Source organism: Cheilinus undulatus, linkage group 16 (assembly GCF_018320785.1).
Source record: "Cheilinus undulatus linkage group 16, ASM1832078v1, whole genome shotgun sequence".
Classification (NCBI taxonomy): Eukaryota; Metazoa; Chordata; class Actinopteri; order Labriformes; family Labridae; genus Cheilinus; species Cheilinus undulatus.
The window spans coordinates 25,650,845-25,673,402 of record NC_054880.1 but is presented as its reverse complement, the minus strand read 5'-3'; the positions used below and the strand labels follow the sequence as shown (position 1 = coordinate 25,673,402).

General features: G+C 41.2%; 1 protein-coding gene across 1 annotated transcript in view; it reads right to left on the bottom strand.

Moving 5' to 3' along the window:
* The window catches only part of thsd7aa (thrombospondin, type I, domain containing 7Aa), a 205,390-nt gene that overhangs the window by 47,629 nt on the left and 135,203 nt on the right, over positions 1-22,558 (bottom strand). The window contains exons 7-9 of the mRNA XM_041808955.1: positions 11,122-11,316; positions 3,874-4,114; positions 228-343 (exon numbers count right to left, since the gene is read on the bottom strand). Coding sequence (XP_041664889.1) covers positions 228-343; positions 3,874-4,114; positions 11,122-11,316 — 552 coding nt within the window. The remainder of the gene's footprint in view (positions 1-227; positions 344-3,873; positions 4,115-11,121; positions 11,317-22,558) is intronic.

The following is a 22,558-nucleotide window of genomic DNA, read 5'->3' as shown; positions in this document are numbered from 1 at the left end:
GCTGTTAAAAGACAATTAGGCAGAGTTAGTACTGTAACAAAAACTGGTTTACGTCGAGTTTAAACTACATTTTGCAACAAATTTAGCAGCTTTGCTCCACTAGATAAGCTTCAGCAGAGCTGATACAACAGGACACAAAAGTATATTACAACGCTGCTGTATTTGGTCCATGCTTCACCTTGAGAAACCTCAGTATTTGTGCTGAAAAACAATAAAGGCGCTGCTACCTGCTCGGCATGTTGATGGGCACTGGCTCCAGTCGCTGTACGGGGTGACGATACAGTCCCTCTTGCACGGCAGTAGGCAGGGCCTGACGGTGTCAGGGCGCAGACTCTCCGGACACCTGAAGGAACATCATTGAAATGCTCAGACACTCTCACACACAGAGTACCCTTGAAAATCTGTGAAAGATGTGCTGGATCAGAGCCAAGGGGACCACGCTGGGAGTTCATGTGGAGGTTCCTAACGTGCCTGATTTAGCACAGGATCTTTTCTGTGAGACTGGGACTGCGTGTGGTTATGTACGTGTGTGAAATCCTCAGAGCAGAAAAAAGGAAACCCTTTTCCTAAATTAGGATTTATTTATTTGTTTGTTCAGTTTGAAATTAGACCAGGTAAGGAGGAGCGGAAAGATACAGTATCAAGCAGGGAGGGAAGAGGGTTGAAAACAAGGACAAGAGGCCCAAAAAAGGAAGGATGGAAAAGAAAAAGAGATAGGAGGTAAGAACAATGGAAAGGAGAAGGATACAAGGGTTGAATTTTACAATAAAATTCACAAAATTGGCAAAGTAAAAAGGTAATAAACATGTGCCTAACTGCTAAATAACTTACTAAATAATTACTCAGAGATAAGCTGGTAGTTAACCACAGAGTGAATTGGTAACTACCTGCTTGTTAAGCAACCAACAAATGAGCCACTAACTACTAATCCTAGAACAAAAGTAAGGAAATTTCAGTTTGGTAGATTATATCTTTGTTGTAACAAGACTTCTTGCCAATAAATCTTACACTGTTGAAAAACCTGTTTATTTTCCTTTTAAGTGGTGCCGCATTTGTAAGGAACATGAGTTTCTGGGATGAGCAGCAGAGCTGAGTATATGGGTTGCGCCCATGAAAAATTTGCCAAATCCTCTCTATCAATGCCAAACATTTTGTTATGCTGTTGCTACTGACTCCTCTTTTGACACCCCAAGAAGGCCGTTTCCTCACCCTGCACAGCAAAAACTGGAGTGTTGAATTCTCAGTGTTAAACATTTCAGTGTTGATTTTAACACTCAAAGTGTTATTTTAACTCCATTCAGAGTAAATGGTCTTCAGTGTTGGAATTACTTGACAGTGTTAAATCAACCAGTGTTATTCCATCACTGTAGAGAGTCAGTTGATCCAAGCCCTGCCTACTGCAATTTCAAATCTGGGGGGCAGAGTTTTCCCATCATGCCTTAGTGCAGAGTGTTAAGCTGGGTTCAGATGTTTTAGATGTATTTAGATGATTAGCTGTGTTTAGATGTTGCCTGTTGTACAGGGGTCACTGCTGGGATTCACTTGCACATGTTTCTTGAATTATCTTGAGTTCCTAAGTTTTTGATGCATGAACACTTTTGCACCATGAGTGTAGATGTCTTCTAGGTTGGTCAAGTCTTGGCTGTGGTGACAGCTTACTTATAACTGTGGAGTGAGGGCAGATTGTCATCTCAGGACAAGCTTTGTCTTTGAGTCTGCCTCATAACTCCCTGATTGCTGTTGAATACCTCACAATGTGAGGTGGCAGTCAATATTGTCAGTTGTGTCTGATTACCAACACCCATTTTGTGGAACTTACATGTCTTGTTTCTTGTTATTATCAGGTTAGTGGAAGAGGGGCAGTTGCTATCCAAAGTATTTTACAACTGCTGAAATTAATTGTAAAACAGTCCTTAGTGTTAATTTTTTAACACGGACGCCAGTGTCGAGTACTATCAACATCTGTTGGTGGGGGAAGTGTGAGGGTGTAGGGCGTCATCTCTCCCACTGGAAAACAGAGACTTGCCATCATTGGAGGCAATCTCATTGCAGAGAGATATTGAGATGAAATTGCAACCAGTGGCAATCTCATATCTCTACAGACTACCTCCAGAATTTGGGAGTAGAGAGGATGGAATTGCCTGCCAGCAGTCCTGACCTCAACCCCATTGAACTCTTGTGGGATCAGCTTGGGCATGCTTTTCATACCAGAGTGACCAACATTACCACATTGGCTGACTTGTGGCAAATGCTGATTGAAGAACAAAATGCCATCCCATAGCAGTGTGTGACCAGGCTGGTGATCAGCATGAGGAGGAGGTGTCTGGCTGTTGTGGCTGTGTGTGGTTCTTCCACATGATACTGAGGTTGTTAAATGAATACACCGTTTAACTCCCAATATGTCAATCATTTAATCCACCAAACAAGAGTCAGTGGTAGAATAAAGTGTTTGGCATTGTCAGAGACGATTTGGCAAATGTTTCATGGGAGCAACCCACATACTCAGTTCTGCTGCTCTTCCGAAAATGCATCTTTCTTCCAAATGTTGTACCATTTAAAAGGGAAATAAACAGGATTTCTCAGATTTTGTGCCAAGAATTGTTGTTACTACAAGCAGTTTCCTTACTTCCTGTGCTAAGTTTAGTTAACTTGAGTGTAAGTGAGTCTCTCTTTAACCAGGGGAAAGAATGAGGAGCCAGTGAACCTGAGAGCAACTGATAAACTACTAGCTAGTTGAGAAAGAAAAGAATGAGCAATTACTGACTAGTTAATCATGAGTTAACATGTAGATGGTTAGTAAGTCTGCATCAGTTTTAGTGGGTCATGAAAGCTTGATTGTGTCTAGCAACTATATGGAACAAATGGAACTCATTTCCTGTTAAATTTGCCTGTTTTTGTGTGTATGATTGTGAACTTTAATAGAAAAAAGAGACAAGTTAACTAAATATGTTGGACGTAGAAGAGAAGAGCAGAAGACCCTTGCCTCAAGGTGTAAGATTAAGAATATAATAAAATCTCTTTTAACCTTTTCCAACATCATTAAATCATAAAATCCTTCCCAAGAGGAAACCAGAAAATTATCTCTGCTCTGAATTCCCATGGCAGATCAAGAGTTAAACAGTGGTAGAAATCTCTTCTGAAAAAAAAAAAAAAAAAAAAAAAAAAAAATATATATATATATATATATATATATATATATATATATATATATATATATATACATTTGCGATCATGTCCATAAATATCATAAAATGAAACAAATTTATACCTTACTAAAACACGTTTTTTAATATCTTCTTTTGAGTCTACTTTTTTGCTTTGGTGCTAATGCATTTGAAGCTTTAATGCGACTCAGTGTTCAGTGGTCATATCTCGGCCACAGCTGGGTCTGCCGGTGTAGACGGGAGCTCCTCTCTCTCCATTGATGTGAAAGTGTATCCCAAGGCAGTGGGTTCACAGCTCAGCATGTAACAGTAGGTTTTGGAGTAAAAAGCCAGATTAATTTCCATACACAGCATGGGGGCCGGCGGGGTTTGCCTGCACAGTGCTGCTGTGCTGCCAGAATAATGCTCCCGTTCTGTTGAATAAATAAATAGATAATTCATGTTCCCTGTAGATGCCGTGGGGAGGGAAACAGACCCTGATGCTAAAACAGTGGGCCAGCAGCTCATCAGCTCATCAGCTAACACCTCCACCAGACAGCAGCAACAACACACCAACCAGGAGACTAAATGACAAAAATGGCAAACACATCGGCAGCCAAAAAAGGGTGAATTTTTTTTCACCTACAAAAATAAAGGCATTAACAACATCCCAGCCTGCTGGGCTTTTACATCTGTGTTAAGGTAACATATAAACAATGATGAGTCTTACTTCTTTGGTGGAACCTGGCCCACGTTGACCCGGACACAGATGACCTTCCGGGTTTGCATTCCAACTGAGCAGGACGTGTCGTCGCCTCGTGTCCGGCCTACAGACGTGTTGGTGACAGGGATAGACGAGTCCTCGATGCACTGGCCCCACGCACCCGTCTGCCAGTGGTACACGGTGCATGGGTGGTCGTTACAGTTCCTCACCTCCTGCAGGGCGCTGATGTTTGGACACTGGGTCCCACCTGGGAAGTCATGCAACAAAATAAGTCTCCAGTCAAAGCTGTGCAGACAAAACTGACAAGAGAACTAGTACAAGAACACAGAAACCTACTGGATGTAACCACAGATTTCTAGACCTAAAAGAGCAGAAAGCAGATCAGATGATCACCTTTATTTGGCAGACATGGACAAAATTCTTTACTGCTGCTTATTTACCAAGACATCTAAGTGTGATACAAATTGGTTGCCAACACAACAGTTGGAATGAGTTTTAGCCACAGACACCAGGTGTTTGTCCTTACCAGTAAATAGCAGATATTCATGTGCTGATATTCCTGCTTTTTATGCATTACAGCACCCTCTTATCTTACTTTTTAACCTTTGTCTTGCATGTTTTGGTGAATATTTTATTCATAAATGTTATGCATAAGATATGACATCTTTTCTGGGTGAAGAAGGGTGTCAGAAGTACAAGGGGGAAACAGCTCAGAACAATGCTTTAATTCAAAATGTGAAATGAGCTGCAACACTGTGCCCTAACAGCACTTAAGTGTGAGATATTGCAAAGCATTGCATGCTTACTTTCCACACTGCATCTATTAAAAAATTTAATTCCTGCTCTATGAAAGCACTCATGACTTACATTCTTCTGGCAAAATAATGATGATAACTGGGCTCTGGTTGGCCAGCAGGTAGGCTCTTTGTTCCTGCTTTAAATTAGCTTTTAGCTTCAGCCGGTTAGAAAACAAACAACCCGAAGCTGCATGAGAGATAAACCGAAGAGTCTCTGGGGGACAAACGCCTGTCAGGATCAACAAAGAAGACATGACCTACGGGTGCAGAACACAAAGACTGAGACCTGAATGTGGGCACAGGTGGGGTGTGCACACCATGTGACCCTCTTCATGGTGAAACCTTGTCATTAGCAGCTGCCATCACCTTGGAGGAAGAGACATCCCCAGGGAAGAGGGTTATCCATTAGTGCTCAAAAGTCATTAGAAGACATAGTGAAGTCAGAGATGAGACAAATCCTCAGACAGAGGAATTGTCTGACCTGTACGGGGTTAACGTCCTTCATAGCGTCATTTATAAAATATACATAACTGGATTTCATCAGGGCTGCCATTTATCAGACCTGCAGCTCATTAACACTTAGAAGGACACCATTACTGCTGCATGGGTTAATTTAATAGTCACTTGATAAATATTTAAGTCCAATCAAGATGTACTAGAAATGTGTACTGCTATCATTTCTGCTGCCATGTAAACAATTCTTTCACAGCCTCCTCGGTATCGCCATCATCACTGTGTTCACATAATTACTGAGTGGATTATTTACTCAACAATGCCTTGTCAGCAGATAATCCCCTCTGTCATCCCCAGTGTTTGCCTTGACCTAAATAATTAGCTTACACACTGAGCTGCTACTCTTATCCTTCAGTGTGTCGAAGTGATTAAGAGGCTAATTGTTAATTGGAAACTGTTGGCAACATGTCGATACACAAAACACTGTAACGGTAGAGTATGTTATGTTTGAGGTACCATGGGATGGATTGTGATTGGGCATCGGGAGTTGGGGCAACATGAGGCAAAGGCCAAATGTCGGTCAAACTGGAGCATGCTGTAGGTAGGATTATTGTTTAGTCACTTTGCAGGTTAAAATGATGCCCCATTAAAAGCAAGTTGTCATGGAAAGGAACATTTTCAGATCTTGTGCAACTGTTCCGATTGCTCCCCCCTCTTCTCCCCTACTGGTCTGCCTTCAACTCAGTAACTGTGCCTGAGCATGCCTGCGTATGAATACAGTCTGATTCTGTAGATGGTGGTATGTGCATTGTTAGCTTGCAAATTTAACAAGAAGAAGAAATAAGACGAAGCAACCATGGAAACCATTTGGGTTGACATTTGCTTATGCTCCATGCAGAAACTGGAATCCATCCTGCTACTTTGAATGTTTTAATTATACCTCAGATGTGAACAACAACCCTCCTCCTACTTCAACATCTACTAGGATGCTCAGTCTGTCTGTCTTGATTTGCATGCCACACTGTTGCTCCAATTGTACTTGAAACCTCTCAGAGGACTTCTAGGTTGGACTGGTTTGAAACTGGTGCCATGAAAAAAAATCATAAATATGTACAGATTTGTTATAAAATCCAAAATTTTTCCGAGACATCATTTGAGGACTTCTGCTGTGTTAGCTTACCTCGGAAGTCATCGGATGTCAGCCTCCAGCTCGTAAGAGTAAGTGACAGAGCCAGAAAACAACTGGACTTTGTTGACACAAGTCCACAAGGGAACATATTTGGTTCAAAGTAAGCTCTCTATAAGGCACTTCCCCATATTTATATTAAGAAAGATAACACAGAAGATGTGTCGCATGTTGCAGTTTAATTCCTGTTTTGTCAGCTGTAGTCGCCAGTGCTACATAAACATGTTTGAGTGTGAGTCTGTCTTCACATAGCCAGCATCACACCACCTGATGCTTTGTCAAAGCTCCACAAAAAAGTGCAAGCGCTAAAACTTTGTAAATAAGTCAAAAGGCACAGCTTTAATGCTCTCCTTGTTGTACTGTCGACCTATCACCACACATACACACCTGCATGCAGAGACGCTGAGCCATCATGTAGTTATTGGGGGAAAACACAGCCCTTTCCATATAAATTAGCTTTATTGTATTAAGCATCTTAGGTTGGTAATGGCACTGTGCAAATAAAGATTAGTCAACTACTGTGAAAGCTGATGGAAGTGCACTTTTTCTGACACATGAACTTTCCAGAGGTCATGAAACAACTGTCAAAATATGTGCAGAATAGGGGTGAGATCTGACACACCATGGTTTTAAGTTTTAACTGGATCTAACTAGTTTTAAGTGAGTTTTAAGTAATCCTTTTTTTTTGGGGGGGGGGGGGGTGTATCTTCCTGATTGTTTTGGCAATTTTACTGTTATTTTGCTGCTCTAATTCTGCTGCCTTAATACTACTGGGTATTTTTTTTAATGCTGTGAAGCACTTAGTGTATTCCTGCCATTTATGCTTATGTTCACACTGACCACAGACTTTGCGGTTGAGTGTACTGTCTGCCTGTACGATTAATTTGACCTTGATTTAGCCAAATACAAAAGTATTTTTCTTTTATTTCACGAAATTAAGGATATCAGACCTAATTTAAGTTTCTAACAATCCTGCTGAAATTATCTGTGTGAATGTTCAAGTTTAAGAGTTATGCTGAATGAGGGTTTCACATTAGAAATAAACAACAGGCACAGTGTTGAATGGAAAAATATATTGAATTTACCATTCCATCTGAGGTAGGCTAACTTAAGCAACCATGCAGTGGTGGCTGTTAGTGACCTCCCCCATAGGCAGTACTTCTGTAACTGATTGGATAACTTCACTCATGGTGCAAAGGCATTCTGGACAACTATGCAGATTATAGGATTATTGACAAATAATTTCAGTATAAAACATACTTAAATTGTTTGAGTACTTTTAACTTCAACCTGCAAGTTTTATCAATTCAGGACAATAGAGTAAAATAGATGTTTTGGATTTTTAAGTCAACACAACTCAATTTTTTAATCGCCTTTTACTGTTTGATCTTACAGTACAGTGAAAAAAGTTACAAGTTCTAAACACTATTTTTTTTTTTAAACAAGTATACTTCAGAAAATTGAGTTCTAAGCTTTTACGGGCAAGGATTACAAGTAACTTGTGTATGATAAATGTTTATACAAGGTTACAACTGAGTAAGTTTAACTCTGTTTCTGAGTAAAACTGATCTTAGTGTTTACAGTTTGACTGTTCCTCTTTGTGTGAAAGAATTATTAAATGTGGCCCTAAACCCCCACTTTAATGTGAGCATGCCCAAAGCTTGAAGCATAAGGAGTCGACAGAGGAAGTTCAGAACCAGCTTCATGGTAGCCAATGTCTAGAACTGAAGTTTAAAGCTTTGTCCTGCTCACTTACTGAAGGAAAGACTGGAAATGGCGAGCTCTCTTCTTGGTATACCTTGGTAGTCTTGAGTAAAAGAAACAAGTGGAAAGTGTTTTGACCCAGTTGTTGGTTCTTGAACTAAAACATCAACTATACTACTCCTCTCTACTCCATCTTAAGACTCATTCTGTATGCTGAAGTCCTCTCCAACCTCTCACTTTACTGAGCTGATGGCTGGGAGAGCTCTGTATGACCTCAATCAGCACACACCATCAACCCGTCTGGCTCCATGCTCTGATGGTAGTCATCCATCTACAACTGCAACAGCGTCTGCCATGTGAATGCTGGGAAATCGAACAAACAAGTGTCAGGGTGTAACCTACAGCATGCATGGACGTCCTCCTGCAGCCTGCATGGCCGATGGAGTAGGAGCATCCATTATGTATGAGACGTTTCCTTACTCCAGCGCGGTTGCTGCGTTGTTGTGAATATGCCAAAGACAGCATGTCACGCAGTGTGGTCCAGGAGACGACTGTGTGAGCTGTTGAAATGGTAGTGGGAAGTTAAAGATAAAATTCTGATCAGCTGCCAGGCTACACGCTAACCATCTGTGCAGCCTCCCATTCCTTCTCATTACAACGTTTGCAGAGAAGTGCTTCGTTCTCAGGGTGTGATTGGCAGCTTGGAGGGTTGGGCTTTCACACAGGCGCTGTTACTTCAGTATCATTCCAACAACATTTAGAATACCCATCTACTGCTCTCCGCTGGGATTTAAAACACTTAATGCTAGAGGAGACTGGATGCTACTACTTTTCTGTGAGAGCGTTTTTCTATTTCAAAAAGCACAAGGATTCTGCTGGCCCAGCACAACCACAGGAGGGTATTATATCATGGAAGCTACATTCCTACTTCAATCTAAATCACCAAATGAGGACAACATACTACATCAGCAAGAATCACTTTCTACATCTACAAACATCAGATATGAATGTACCGAAGACTGGCTGGACCTTTGACAGCAGAGACGGACCTTAAACGGAGGGCACAATCCTGGTTATTTCAACAACATATGAACAAACTGTGTATCATATTTGTGTTTGTTATCTTTCTATTCTTACCCTGCATCACAGTAACCCAAGCCACAACCTTTGCAGTCACTGTTGAGGAAGACAGACAAATTTGTATCATTCTAAGGCCTTGTCCAAATGTAGGTGGATATTTTTGAAAACTGCCGTCTTGCCATTCATTAAAAAAAGCACATTTTCGGATGTCATTTACTGCTTATGCCTTACTGATTTCTGCCACTAATACAGTGGCACTCATCACTGGAACTGGACACTGACTGTGATGTCCCATGAATATCTTCTATAGGTGGAAACTAAAAGGAATGTTACAGAGATCTCATCTCTTGCAAACTTACTTGACAGGGTTTGATACTAGCATACATCATTTCTAACACTCCATTTGTGTTAGAATTGATGTATGCAGAAGAGGTGTTGGCGCAACTACTGGGCTGTGGGTCTGTCCCCCAAAAATCATAGCAGGCTGAGGCCTTAACTACCATATTATAGCTAGTAGATGTGCAAGCTCCATATGTTTAAAACAGATGGCACCAAAAGAGCGACATGTGCATAGAAACTGCATGTTGTGGATTATACTGAAGGAAATGGAAAATATCCCTGACGAAGACGGTTTAAACCTTTTCCCTAGATATCGTTTTGGACATTTGTGTAAAAAGACATCGTTCTGAACTGAACTGCATACTGACGTCGTCTGAGTTGTCTTAATTCAGATTGGATTGGTTGTGTAGACACAATTTCTACCGACCAATCATAAACTGTCATAAGTAAACAAAAATGCATGATAGCTTTATTTAAGTCTGTCCAGCCTCCCTTGGAGTGATGGGAACTGTGGCTCTTTTAAGAGATCTGGATTATGCAAATCAACTTATAGTAATAAGAGTTGGTCTTTCATCCCAAACAGAACTTCCTTTAGCACCGTTTCGCCTTTTTTAACGTCTTCAAAGGTGGATGTACACCATGCGATTTTCATCCAATTTAGCCACAAATTTTTAATTGTATGACTCACTTGAAAGTCGTGCTGCTTTTCAGCTGGGTCATGCAATGTTTGTTGTGCATTGCACAGGGAGATACGATGGAAGACCATGGCCCAACAATGGCCCAACCAGCTGCTCCTGACTGGCCAGATGGATTTCTGACATGTTTGATATTTTGGTTGTAATACTCCAGGGCAGAACCACAAGCAGAATCCTCAATTTTGGGGTATTTTTTCTTTGTAAAATGTCGTGCAGCATCTTAAACCATCATGACAACAGCAAGGAATGACTTTCTAATGCCCCATCATCTCTCTATAATATAAAAGAAATGTTCCTAACCACAGACCTCCAGTTGAAGCTGGTACCGGTGCTGTTTGTGTGTTTGGGATAGAGAGAGATAGCGGAAGAGAAAGATACTGAGAGAGGATATGACTAGATATGACTTCACCCTTAGTATGTGAGACTTTTTCACAGTAACACAGTGTCACAGTCCATCCTGACGCAAACAGTGTGAGTACTGTTGGACCATTCAGTGTAAGAACATAATCTGTGTGCGATGGTTATGCATCTTAAGTGATTAAGTCCCACAGTACAAGCTGAAATCCAGCCACAAATGTTGTAGAGTCAGCTTGAAATCAAACAGTGTATGCCCAATTTAAACAGCTACAAAAGTAGAAAAGGAAACAGTCTCTAAAATGGGAGCCAGCTCCTGTCATTCCCAAAGGAGCCAGTTCTACAACCGGCTGGTCTGCAAACAACATGTTGCAACTCCCTCATAATTTGTTGTCTTAAGTTGAGTTTTCATTTTAATCTAACCAGTACCCCCCAACATATTTGCTAAATAGTAAATTACAGTAAGACAAGCCTTATATATTCAAGTTTCTTGATGCATAAGACACAAGAATCAGCCATGTGAGATGGAGTACTCAGACAGCTCTGACTTTACACACTAATGGGAAAATCATGCTGTCACACAGCTTTTAGGCAGCTGCCAGAAATGTCTCTCTCTAACACTGTAAGAGTCTAATGAAGGACTTACCTTCTCCTGCGTTGTAGGCAAGGATGGAGCGAGCTCTGGTCTGCTTTCCTTCAGTGTTTTTCCCAGAGCATGTGTGGGAGCACAGAGACCAGGGGGTCCAGGGGCTAAGGGCACAGTCCTTTGGGCAAGGCACCTCACAGATGACTGGCATGGGTAAGATGGCATCACGGCAGAGCTGCCTCTCCACGTACTCACCTGGAAAGGCAGAATGATAAGGCTTAGAAATTTGCCAGAATACAGATGTAAGATTTAAAGATGTTAAATGGGCTTTAATCTTTATAATGAGTCAATTGAAGTGAAAAAAACTTAAAACATCACCAAAATTAACAAAATAATACACAAATACTAGAATTGACTTTTTTTGTTGTTAGTTTTGCAGGCTCTCTGATTGGTCTGTGCACCCACCAATCAGAGATGGTGTTTATTTCTGCATGGTTTAAAGGTATGCCTGGGGAGTCTGCAAGAGCGATTAAACATCCATACCATGATCTGGGAGTATTTCCATCCCATTTCCTGAAGGTTAACCATTGAAAATGCCTTCTTAGGATTTGACTCCATGGACGACCACACTGGTAATTCAACCTAACAGTTGCAATCACAGCTAAACATAAATCTTCACTGTAAAACAGCACATTTAGTTATTATTTGTATTAGTAACTTAAAACTTTAACAGAAGATGCTTTACATATTAGAAGTTAAGGAATTCGAATCAGTCATCCACTAAATTGTGCCAACAAGGTTTAAAATGTGTTTGCATACTTTATTGACCTGTGCCACATGCAGCAATGACATGGCAATGACAGTGATGAAGAATTTTTACTATTTAATAATTAAAACCACTCAGCTGGACATTAATACTTGAACATCTTTTACTCTGCCATGGCTCACTTTATCAGACTGGCCAGTTTCAACCAGAGCTAATGGATACTTAAACATGTAAGAGTTAGCACATTTTATGAAGCCAACAAAGTTCATGATATAAAGTCAAGAAATTCCTTCAAGCTTTCTCTGGATATTGGTTGTGCAAGAACTACCTGGTATACACATTAGGGGTCGACTGACAATCGGTCTGGCCGAACTTTAAAGGTCACATATGTTACCCCTTTAAGACAAGTTCATATTGGTCTCAGAGGTCCCCAAAACATGCCTGTGAAGTTTGTTGCTGAAAAAAAAAACACTCCGGTATTGGATTTTTGCATGTATAAAAACCCCTCTGTTCAAGCCCTGCTCAGAATGCACTGTTTCTGTGTCTATGGCTTTTAATGAGCTGTCTGACTCCGCCCCTCTCAGGAAATGGATGTGATTTGATGGATGTGTCTCTCTTGATCTTTCTCTTAACTGGCAGCTGAAAGGAGGAGAGGAAGGTGGAACTTTCTTCCAAGTGGGGAGGGCCAACCAAACCTGGGGGCGGGGCTAACTCCTCACATGACATCATGAGGGGAAAATCTGGGAGGTGGGGGGGGGGGGTCTGATTCTTGGGCACATACTTTTGCAAGAAAAGCCTGAAAAAGTGTATTTTGCACAATATGTGACCTTTAATTGCCTGGCATGTCTTACAGGATTGTTACTTTGCCCTACACGACTGGGGGGAAAAGGCTGTAGATTTGAGCATCCTCTCTAGTTAATAATTACGGTTCTAGCAAGGATTTTGTTTATGGACAGTTGCTGCAGCCAATATTGATCTCCATCTTCAGGCTGTCTTCACTCTCCTTATTCCTCCATTCCCCGTCCATCTGAGCCCATCCTGTCACTGAAGGATCAAATCTGTGAAAATCTGGCAGTGAAGAGCTGCAAGAATGGCAACCAGTGAGCTGAGTGATATGTCTGGGACCCCGGGGACAAAAACAGATCCATTTTCATTAGAGGAAGACAACAGGAGATCAATAAAGGGCCAGTCTGAGGGATGCCACATGGTCATGGAGGAGGGGCGGGGGTCAGTGATGGGAGTCCTATGAGCCTTGACAGGGGTAATAGAGGACTTCCTGGTGATGGATTCTTGTGGAAATCATTAAAGTTTCTGTATGACAGTGGCAGTTAAAAGTCAGGCTTATCTCTACACTTTGTTTGAAGCTCTGGATAAAGGTCCGACTCAGCCAATCAGAGTTACACACAAAGGGGAAAATGCTCTGGGAATTTTGACAAAGAAAATTGTCTCTGTGGCCCTTAGACTGTTGTTCAGCAAAGGAATCCCCACATTTGATTTGACCATTTTAGAAATACACACGTAGACAAGCCTCTCTTTGCTGTGGAATACAATATTTTCTATTATTGTTTATATTTTCAGTAAGTGAGTACTCCAATGTTGTCTTCTTTCTTGATACAATCTAAATGACCTTAGGCATGCTGATGCAGAAAATCTAATATGCCTCAGTGACCTAAAATCCTGCTTCACAGACAGGCCTGTGGTAGTTAATCTGGTTAACTTGCATGATTTTTTCTAGCACCAATGCAAAGTTCAGATATTTTCAATCAATTGCAAAAAATACACCCAAGCGTGTGCCAACAGAGTTGAAGTATTGTTTTTCTTATATGCAAGCCAAAGTCTGTTTTCATGAAATCTGCAGATTCTACAACATCTGCAACAACAAAAATCACTTTCACTCCCTCTTTAGCATGTCTTTTAGTGAACAGTGTTGGCATATGTTTCGGACTTTTATACTTTTTATGCCTGCTTGCAGTTTGCATGGTTGCATTTGGACACTAGTAATACAGCTGCATAGACTTTACTGAAAGATATGGGGATTTCTACGCAGGAGGGCACACCTTTTTGCCCTTCAGGAACCTCCATAATCAGACAGAAGCTCATGTTGTCTGTGACAGGGTTGATGGTTTAATCCACCTGGCTCAGACCGGAGCTTCTCAACCCTGAAAACAACAGAACAAATTTCCAATTTGAGCGTTCATACTTTTCAGGACTCCAAAATTTCTGTGTAAAATAACATCCTTTTTTTCTTGGTTTAAGTGATATATTCTAATTTTCTGAGATACTGAGTTTGGGGTTTTCATAGCTGTAATCTATAATCATCAAAATCAAAAGAAATACACACACACAAATCTATCAATCTGTGTGTAATGAATCAATATAATGTGTTTCACTTTTTGAATTGAAATGCTGAAATAAATCAATTTTTTCATGATATTCTAATTCACTGAGATGCACCTGTACATAGGCAAGAGACACGTCTCCAAGGCCAATTCGGGGGCATTAAGGAACACGCAGACTTAAGGTAACTGATATGGCTCAGGGCTGAAAGACCTGTTTTTTTCTTTACAGAACATCTTAAAGCTTAATCATTGCCTTTCCTGTCCCATCTACATTCTGTATATAAGTTTCTGGTGTAGGACCGCACTACCCAGAAAGGAACCTCAGTCCTATCACCATGTACTGATTCTGGTCTCTTCAATAAATCTACAAAACTTTGATGGTCTCTGATCTTTCATCATGTGTTCTCCAGTCACTTGGTCTCTGTAGCAACCTCAGGAATTGTCTCTTCATCTTACTTTCAATGATCAGCCAACATGGGACAGATTAGAGGTAATGCCAATCAACTTGAGGTTGGTCAGCACCCCTCCATTCAGGAAAGGCCAAAAAAGAGAAGCCCAGGTCAGGGATGTCAGAAAACTTGAGAGGGAACAAATAATAGGTTGTTTCTTTGCTTCTGTTACCAGCTGCCAAAAGCAACAAGTACTGCTCAGCTAGGAGGAATACATTTTCACCTGTAGGTGGAACAGCTAATGTTAGCAACCTGGGAGTAGGGAACCCCAAAAGCAGCATGCATCAGTAGATCGGATCTCGTTTTCCCCTAAAGTGAGACTGTTGGGGGAAGCGATGGGTCGTGGTTGACTGGGACTTTGAATAGCCTCTGCACCACATCACTGATGCTGTCTGGATATAGTCCTGGCATGTAAAAGATATGCAGTGCATAAATTCATAAAGCCTGATTGAACATGTTATCCTGACTTGATGATATTAGAGCACTGACTAATTACTGAGCGTTATATTTTGGGGGGCGTTTTGAAGTTGTTGCCAAGCGGCATGTTGTCATGTTGGTCTGGCCCTTTATCCAGCAGGTAGCATATCCCTTTTGGCGTCCAGGTGGAAGTGGGACCAAGCAGGACAGATTGTGACATCCTATGCAAAGGGCCTATACCAGGGGAACTTGTATGGTTCATAACCACAAATTTGACTCCAACACTGACTGTTGTGACTCATGTACAGTACTAGACTTTAAGTTGGTGAAACTGTTCTATTTTTAAGGTGGGGATATATGATCTGTTGCGTTGGTTAAGCTGAGGTTTTAAGCGAACACATGAGGATATCATAATCGGATAAGAAGCTTTCAAGGAACAGGCAGAATCCCTCCCTCAGACAGCCTAACATAAAATGTATAACTTTTGGGAAATGAAAGCCTTTCAGTGTGAATGAAAGTGAAATCAAAGAGTGCTCATAGCATAGCAGGAGGAAGAGTTTCAGAGCGAGCACCTTCTTCTTCTTCTTCTCTTGTTTCCACATGCTGCTCAGAATCGCTCCGCTAAACTCACAGATCTGAGAGGCTGAAGAGGAATCACTTCGCCCTGAGCTCAGCAAGCAATTCAGGCGATCAAAGAGAGAATTTTCTCTTTCTACATTACAAACATCAGACAAGCCAAACCGCTGTCTGAACCTGTGCTGATGGAAACATAGCAGACGGAGGCTGACATCTCCTCTATTCAATCCAGCACCATCCGGGGGAGAGTGGCTCTAACGCAGTCAGAGGTAATGGGGAAGAAAGGCAGGCTAAATCTGAGCTGACTGTGTGGAGCCGGCTGAGCTAATCTAATTTACCAATAAGACTGATTCTACGGGGGGCCATGAAAGGAAGACAGCACGTCTTCAGTCCAGAGGAAGGATGGAGATGAGGTCACCTTCAGGACTTTCTCTACTTACCTGGACTTATTCCCTTCCATTTCAATGAATCCAGATAAAACGACTACAACGAGGACGGGTAGGAGAGTGGCTGAAAGATGAGGGGATGAAGATTGGAGAGGGTTCACTGGAGGACAAGTGACAGTTAATCGTCTCTAGTCAGTTCATAGGAAGGCTACATGAATAAATGAAAAAGGCTTTCAGCAATCAGAGCATGGGATGGTCAAAAATGTGTTTACTGCTTGGATCTCAACTGGTAGGTGAAACCCAAAATCCATTTTCAGCAGATGTGTGCATGGAAAATGTCTATGACAAAGAGTCTATGATGTGCTTTTATTTTGAAGAATATTACTCCTTGTCTCTGTCCCGTTACATCTTATTTTCCATCTTAAGTTAAAACCACCCCATGTTTCATTAAAATCTTTTGGTTATAACAAAAAAATGTAAGAAATGTGGGCTGAAATTTTTTGTAAAGGAGGTGGTGGTGGGTCATCACACTAGACCAGATATGAATAACTGGTTTAATTCTGCAATGTATTGGGAGATTTTAAAATAAAAAGGGGGACCATTCCAGATAAATGCTGTCTTCTTATGTACTTAAAGTCCCTGTAAAGTGAAATATAAATGTTGTGTCTTAACATACTAGAAGTCTTGGAATAAGGTTGCTGTAAATGTGAAAAAACTGAGCCGTTTCTGTGTCTGTAAAATGTTAATGAGCTGTCTGACTCCGCCCCTGACCACCCCCCTCTCAGGAAATGTCTGCAGCACTCCTGATGTTACAGACACTTTTATCCAAAGTTTAGGACATTACTGGGATTCGAATATCAATCTCTCAGACCATAGTCAGCAGGCTAACCCACTGAGCCATCCAGCATCTTAGCTGGTAGCTGAGAGGATCAGCAGAGGAGGGCAGAACTTTCCTCCAAGTGGGGGAGGGCCAACCCAACCTGGGGGTGGGTGCTCACTCCCCACGTGAGGTCACGAGGTGTAAAATCTGAGAACGGCGTGTTTCATCACACATTTTCTGAACATGGAGAAAGAGAGGGGGAGAGAGAATGGATTTTTCTGGTATTTGAGGGGATTGTGGACAGTCCAGGGGCGCATACAGTATTTTTGTGAAGAGCCTAGCAGCTGCTCTGAAGACCAGGCAGAAGAAGATCAATGCCCTGCCTCCTCCATCATTCCATCCTACATCAGCAAGGGAGTTCATCCGAGAAGGCTCAAAGCCAGCCAAAAGCCAAACACATCAGACATCGGCCAGCTTAAGGGGCACGAGACTTGAAGTTGGTGGCAGATCTGAACCAAAGGCTCTGCTTCCCGCCCGAGATTGCCACAACAAGTCTCAGACCAGACCTTTCTGGTCCTTGTCCTCTTCACTCCAGACCGCTTACATCATAGAGCTCACTGTTCCCTGGGAGGGCGCTGTGGAGGAGGCTTTCGAATGCAAGAGCCTTAAGTACGCCGAGCTGGCAGCGGACGCTGAGCAACGAGGATGGAAAGCCAAGGTTAGCCCAGTGGAAGTCGGCTGCAGAGGTCTTGTGGGCAAATCAACCATCAGGCTGCCTAAGGATGTGGGAATTTGAGGCCAAGCCCAACGTCAAACCATCAAAGCTCTCTCAGGGGCAGCAGAAGAAGCGAGTAGGTGGATGAAGAGGCAAGACTCCTCCTGGGCCCCGAATAACACCAGTGGGACATAAGGGTTGAAAGCAGAGGGGGGCACACCTGGAACGCCAGTTGTCGCCGATGAGCCCTCTGGAGGTGTCGTGGGCCTATCATTGAAACACCAGTGAAGGAGGGCGCCCACCTGACAACCCCAATGAAGCCTACAACCCCCCCAACCTGCCGTCGCTGCCACAGCCTCAAAACTGCCCTGATGGATGTCCCATCACTACTCACTCCACAGATATCAAGATCAATCAAGGATTGTTCCACCTAGTCCTAAAACAGAATTAATGTTAGAAAAGCCTGAGAAAGTGAGTTTTGCATATGTCCCCTTTAAAAGAAACATGCCGGGGCTTTGTCTCTCTCAAAGCAGCAACAGTTCAATCTCTCATATCTGTGAGCTTCGCAATGCTAAGGTTTGGTAAAATATATCATGATAGACATGTTCTATTCTTGACAAGTCTATCACAATAAAAGCCTCAAATGCTAATCATAATTGAAGACTTTTATTTTGTAGAGCAGCATTTGGAAATTGAGTGTTTTCAACAGCAATTTAACAACAAAGATGTCTCATAAACTCAAAAAAATTAATATTAGGAATACCTGAAGAGTTAAATACACAATTAGAAAATGAAACCGAGAATTTTTCCTTGTTATGACAAGAATGTAATTGTTTCCCTGGTGGCTTAAAAAAAGAGTTGTAACACAGCAGTATGGCAGTCAGATGATTCCTCCATTCATGTTGTAACATTTTTTAAACGTTGAGAGGATTGTCTTTCTCGTGAGTGAGTGTGGCTTTGTCTCATTCAACCAACACACCCACATCATCCTAGAGCAGATGTTACTACCATATTTTTTAAGATGTCACTATTACCACATCAATGCAATGTGGTATAGAGCCAATCAGCCAGTGGCACTGCTGGGGAGGTTGCTCCAATAGCAGCCTTCACGTCACCTGTATTGTGGAGTCTGGTGTCTTTTAACTTCCTGTTGACAATTCCTCAGATATTCTTTACAGGGTTTAGGTCAGGCCACTTGGCTTGCCAGTCAAACACAGCAACACTCTGGTCAGCACAAGCGCCTGGTAGTTTTGGCTTCTTTGTGGAAAAGTGACAAGTACTGCTGGAAAAGGAAATCAGTTTCTTTTTCATTGAAGTTTCTTTGCCAAGAGACACCGAAAAGGACCTGCTTCCTACTTCCACATCTACCATGCAGCTTAATACAGTTTAGTTAAAGTTTTTGAAGAGACCCGAGCCCTTAAGAATTGTCTCTACTATTTGCTTACAAGTATTCTGTACTCAGGCACATCCTTCACAAGAATTGTGCCCAAGAGACTGCCTCTTCAAGCGGACTCAGGCATGGGGATCAGGTCTCAAATGCTTGTGGTCCCACTGATCAAATGAACTGGATTTTATGGTCAAGTACACTCGATTCAGGGCCTGGGTCCTTTATGTGAAGCTACCCTTTGAGGCCCACTGTGCATCTGAACATTTAAAATAGATATTTAAAACAGGTCTCAGTGAAGTTTTTTCTCCTTCTATTTCATGATAAATTATCTTCTGAGGACATTTTCCTTTAATTTTCCAGAGAAGCGGGATGAAAAACAATTAGTTAAAGAGAAAAAGTCAGAAAGATGGTAATTTCAGCAACAGGGAGCGGTGCAGCCTGTGAATGGGGGCCTTGATTATGAGCATAATGTGGAACACCCCCTGTCTCCCCCTTATCTCCCCCACTCTCTCTCCCTCTCTGGTTCTCCCCAGGGCCCTCATTAGCAGATACTGTGTTGTGATTCAGGAATCTACTACACAACTACACATTGACACACAGTTTTGGTAGGAAAGAAGAAAAAGTGATTGAGTGAAATTAGCATATTCAGGTCATTATTGACTCATTAATGAAAATGAGTTCCTTCATATTTCTCAAACTTCTGGTTTGATATAAAAACATGCTGCACATGCTGTTGTTGGCATCTGTTGTGTTTTCTATCATACAAAGTGGATGTCACCCGCTGGTTTGGAAACTTCAGATCTCATCTTTTGCACTAGTGAAATCTTGGTTTATTTTTTATTTTTTTCCTTTTTGAAGCGAACGAGACACCGAAAAGACAACTGTAATGTCAGCACAGTAGTAATTTGTCCATTATTGTGGTGACAACTGTATGTTTTTGCATCTCAACGATGACCCCCTTCCTACTCCTACATCAACTTTGATGAGTGGATACAATGATTTTGGAAGAGACAGGAGATGTTTAGAGTTGCCTTTACAACTCTCCTCATGGATGTTTCCATACTTTCACACTGTATCCCAGGGACATGCACAGACATTTTGGGGGGCAGGGGCTCAAGTGAGAAAAAGGGCACTTCTCTTAATCTATTCATAAAAAAAATGCTTAAAACCCTCCACCACTGCCTTAATAATCAATTTATTTTAATACCCTCACATTCACATAGTTGTTGTATACTCAACACCATGGTCATGCTTTCTATGCTTCTAGTCTCTACTAAATATTTAGAATAACTGCCTGTAGCTACTCGGGAGAGGGGCATGGTGAAGTATGAGTTTTCAAGAAAAGAAAAAAAATGCACTAATTATTTGTTCATTTTTGCACAAGATAATACATTCTTTGAAATCCTTTTGTGTAATTGAAATAAAAATTACTTCAAAATAAGCATTATCTTCACAGTGAACTGAAAAAGACTGTTCTATACATAAATAAGCAAGCCAAACTACCTTCCAAACTGCTATTAGACCAATGTTTAGTTGCAACAATAAGGCTTAGTGCATCTGCACTCCTCTACTGCTCACTTTGTTAATTTTACTGGAAAAAACAGCAGAAACACTGAAAATCACTGCAAAAAAGAGATATTGACAAAATGGAAATGGCATCATGAGACGTGATTAAACGTAAATTATTTGAGCTTCTATAGCCAAGCAACAGAATACAGAATATCCTTATAATAATGATCTATTATTATTATTATTAGTAGTAGTAGCAGTAGTAGTAGTAGTTCTATCATTATTATTATTATTACTATCATTATTATTTGTATTATCTCTCCAAACAAGCACATACTAATGGTGACATGATCTGAGTTGTAGTGCATCTTTCACATCTGGAGGAGGTCTGTCTGTCTGTTTGGTATCAAATATCTATCTAGAATGAATAGTTGTTATCTGAGGAGCCTACAGTCTAACTTATTTAGTAGCTGTTCCAGACAGGACTCTACAGGTTAAAACATTGCGTTACCACGTTCTGGTCAGTTTAGAGATTTTGGTCTATTTTGCATCCATGTCTTCTTTCACTCTTAAAGAAAGAAAACTTACAAAAATGCACGTAGATGGTGTTTATTTTGACTTTCCTCTGTCTGTTTGCATCTGTAGATTTCCCCTGAATTCTTTAAACAAGCTCCCCTACATATTTAAACATTTCAGGGGAAAAACTGTCTGTAATTTACTGGGGAAGTTTGATGGTGATCTGTTTTAGTTCCTTTTTTTGTCCTATTCACCTCAAATGCCTTGGCAAATGTGTGCAAACGAGCACATTTTAATTAAAAAGTGCATAATTAGCATATCAATGCGGCAATTTTGATGATGGATTTTTAGATACACGTGCCTCTATTCACCTGTAGTAGCTCCGCTTTAGTACAGTATGTTAGCCTGTATGACCATGATGAAATGCCTTAGCTAAACCGAACTTATAACATCAGCTAATGGCTTATATGTGTACATTAGCAACACATGTTAACTGTTTGGTTTTGTCATTTGTGAACTTGAGACCTTCCTTAATCACCACTCACCTCCAAGAGTTTTAACACCAGAAACAAAAGCAAAACTGTGCTGAGGGCTGGGGTCTGCTGGAGCCTGTCTCTGTGCTCACATTCGCTCTGCTGGAGAAGGGAGAGGGGAGGGGCAGCGTCTTACAGAGTGCACTGGAGCTCGTCATCTTCCAACCAGCTATTTGGAGTTTTCTTTTTTATAATTCATATTTATTTGACAGGGAAGCCATGCGCAAGCAGGAATGTATACATATATAAAGAGAGATAGAAATTCATCTTTTTTATTAAGAAAAAAAAAAACACTTTGACAAAAGGGCACTTTGGGCATCAAGGGGCAAAGGGGCAGGTGCCCGCCCCAGCACATGCCAGTTGTATCCTATCGTACCGAACCATGCCATATTGTATCGTATCATAAAGTGCTGTATCATATCATGGTGTATTGTGCAATCTTATCAAATCATCGTATCCTAGTGCGTTTAAAGAATAAAGAATTAAAATTCAATAATGAAATCCTGCATCAATGAAGTTAGTTAGTGAACTAAATGAGGTGATTTGACAAATTCTTAGCATTTTTCTAGCTACAGATTGAGGGATAGGGAGTGAAGAACAGCTATTCAGAAACACTATGAATGGAGGAAAGTTAGGTGGACCTGTATGCTGCAGTTATCAGACGATTTCTACATCCATAGGCTAAGATCCATACACTTTACAAAGAAGTGATTTTTACCACAGGTAAACGTAAACCTAACATAAAGGTGATCAATATCTCGAATGACTTAGTCCTGTAGACCAGATGTCTAGACCGATAAAGGGAGACCAGAGGATCTTGTATTGAGCTGTGTGTTGTTCATGAATGAAACTGATGAGCCAGCTCTTTTATATGAACAACAGGAGTGGCCCCTATTTGAGAGGCAGTTTCCTCTCTTCCATATTTGCTATTAAATCCACATTACTAAGCAGAGCCAAATGATCCAGACCTCTAAAATGAGATAGATTTCCCAACACACCAAGCAAGGCTGGACAAACATCAGCTCTGACGACTGTACTGAACCAAACCAGACCACTAGGTGGACCATATGTCAAGATTGTCTGA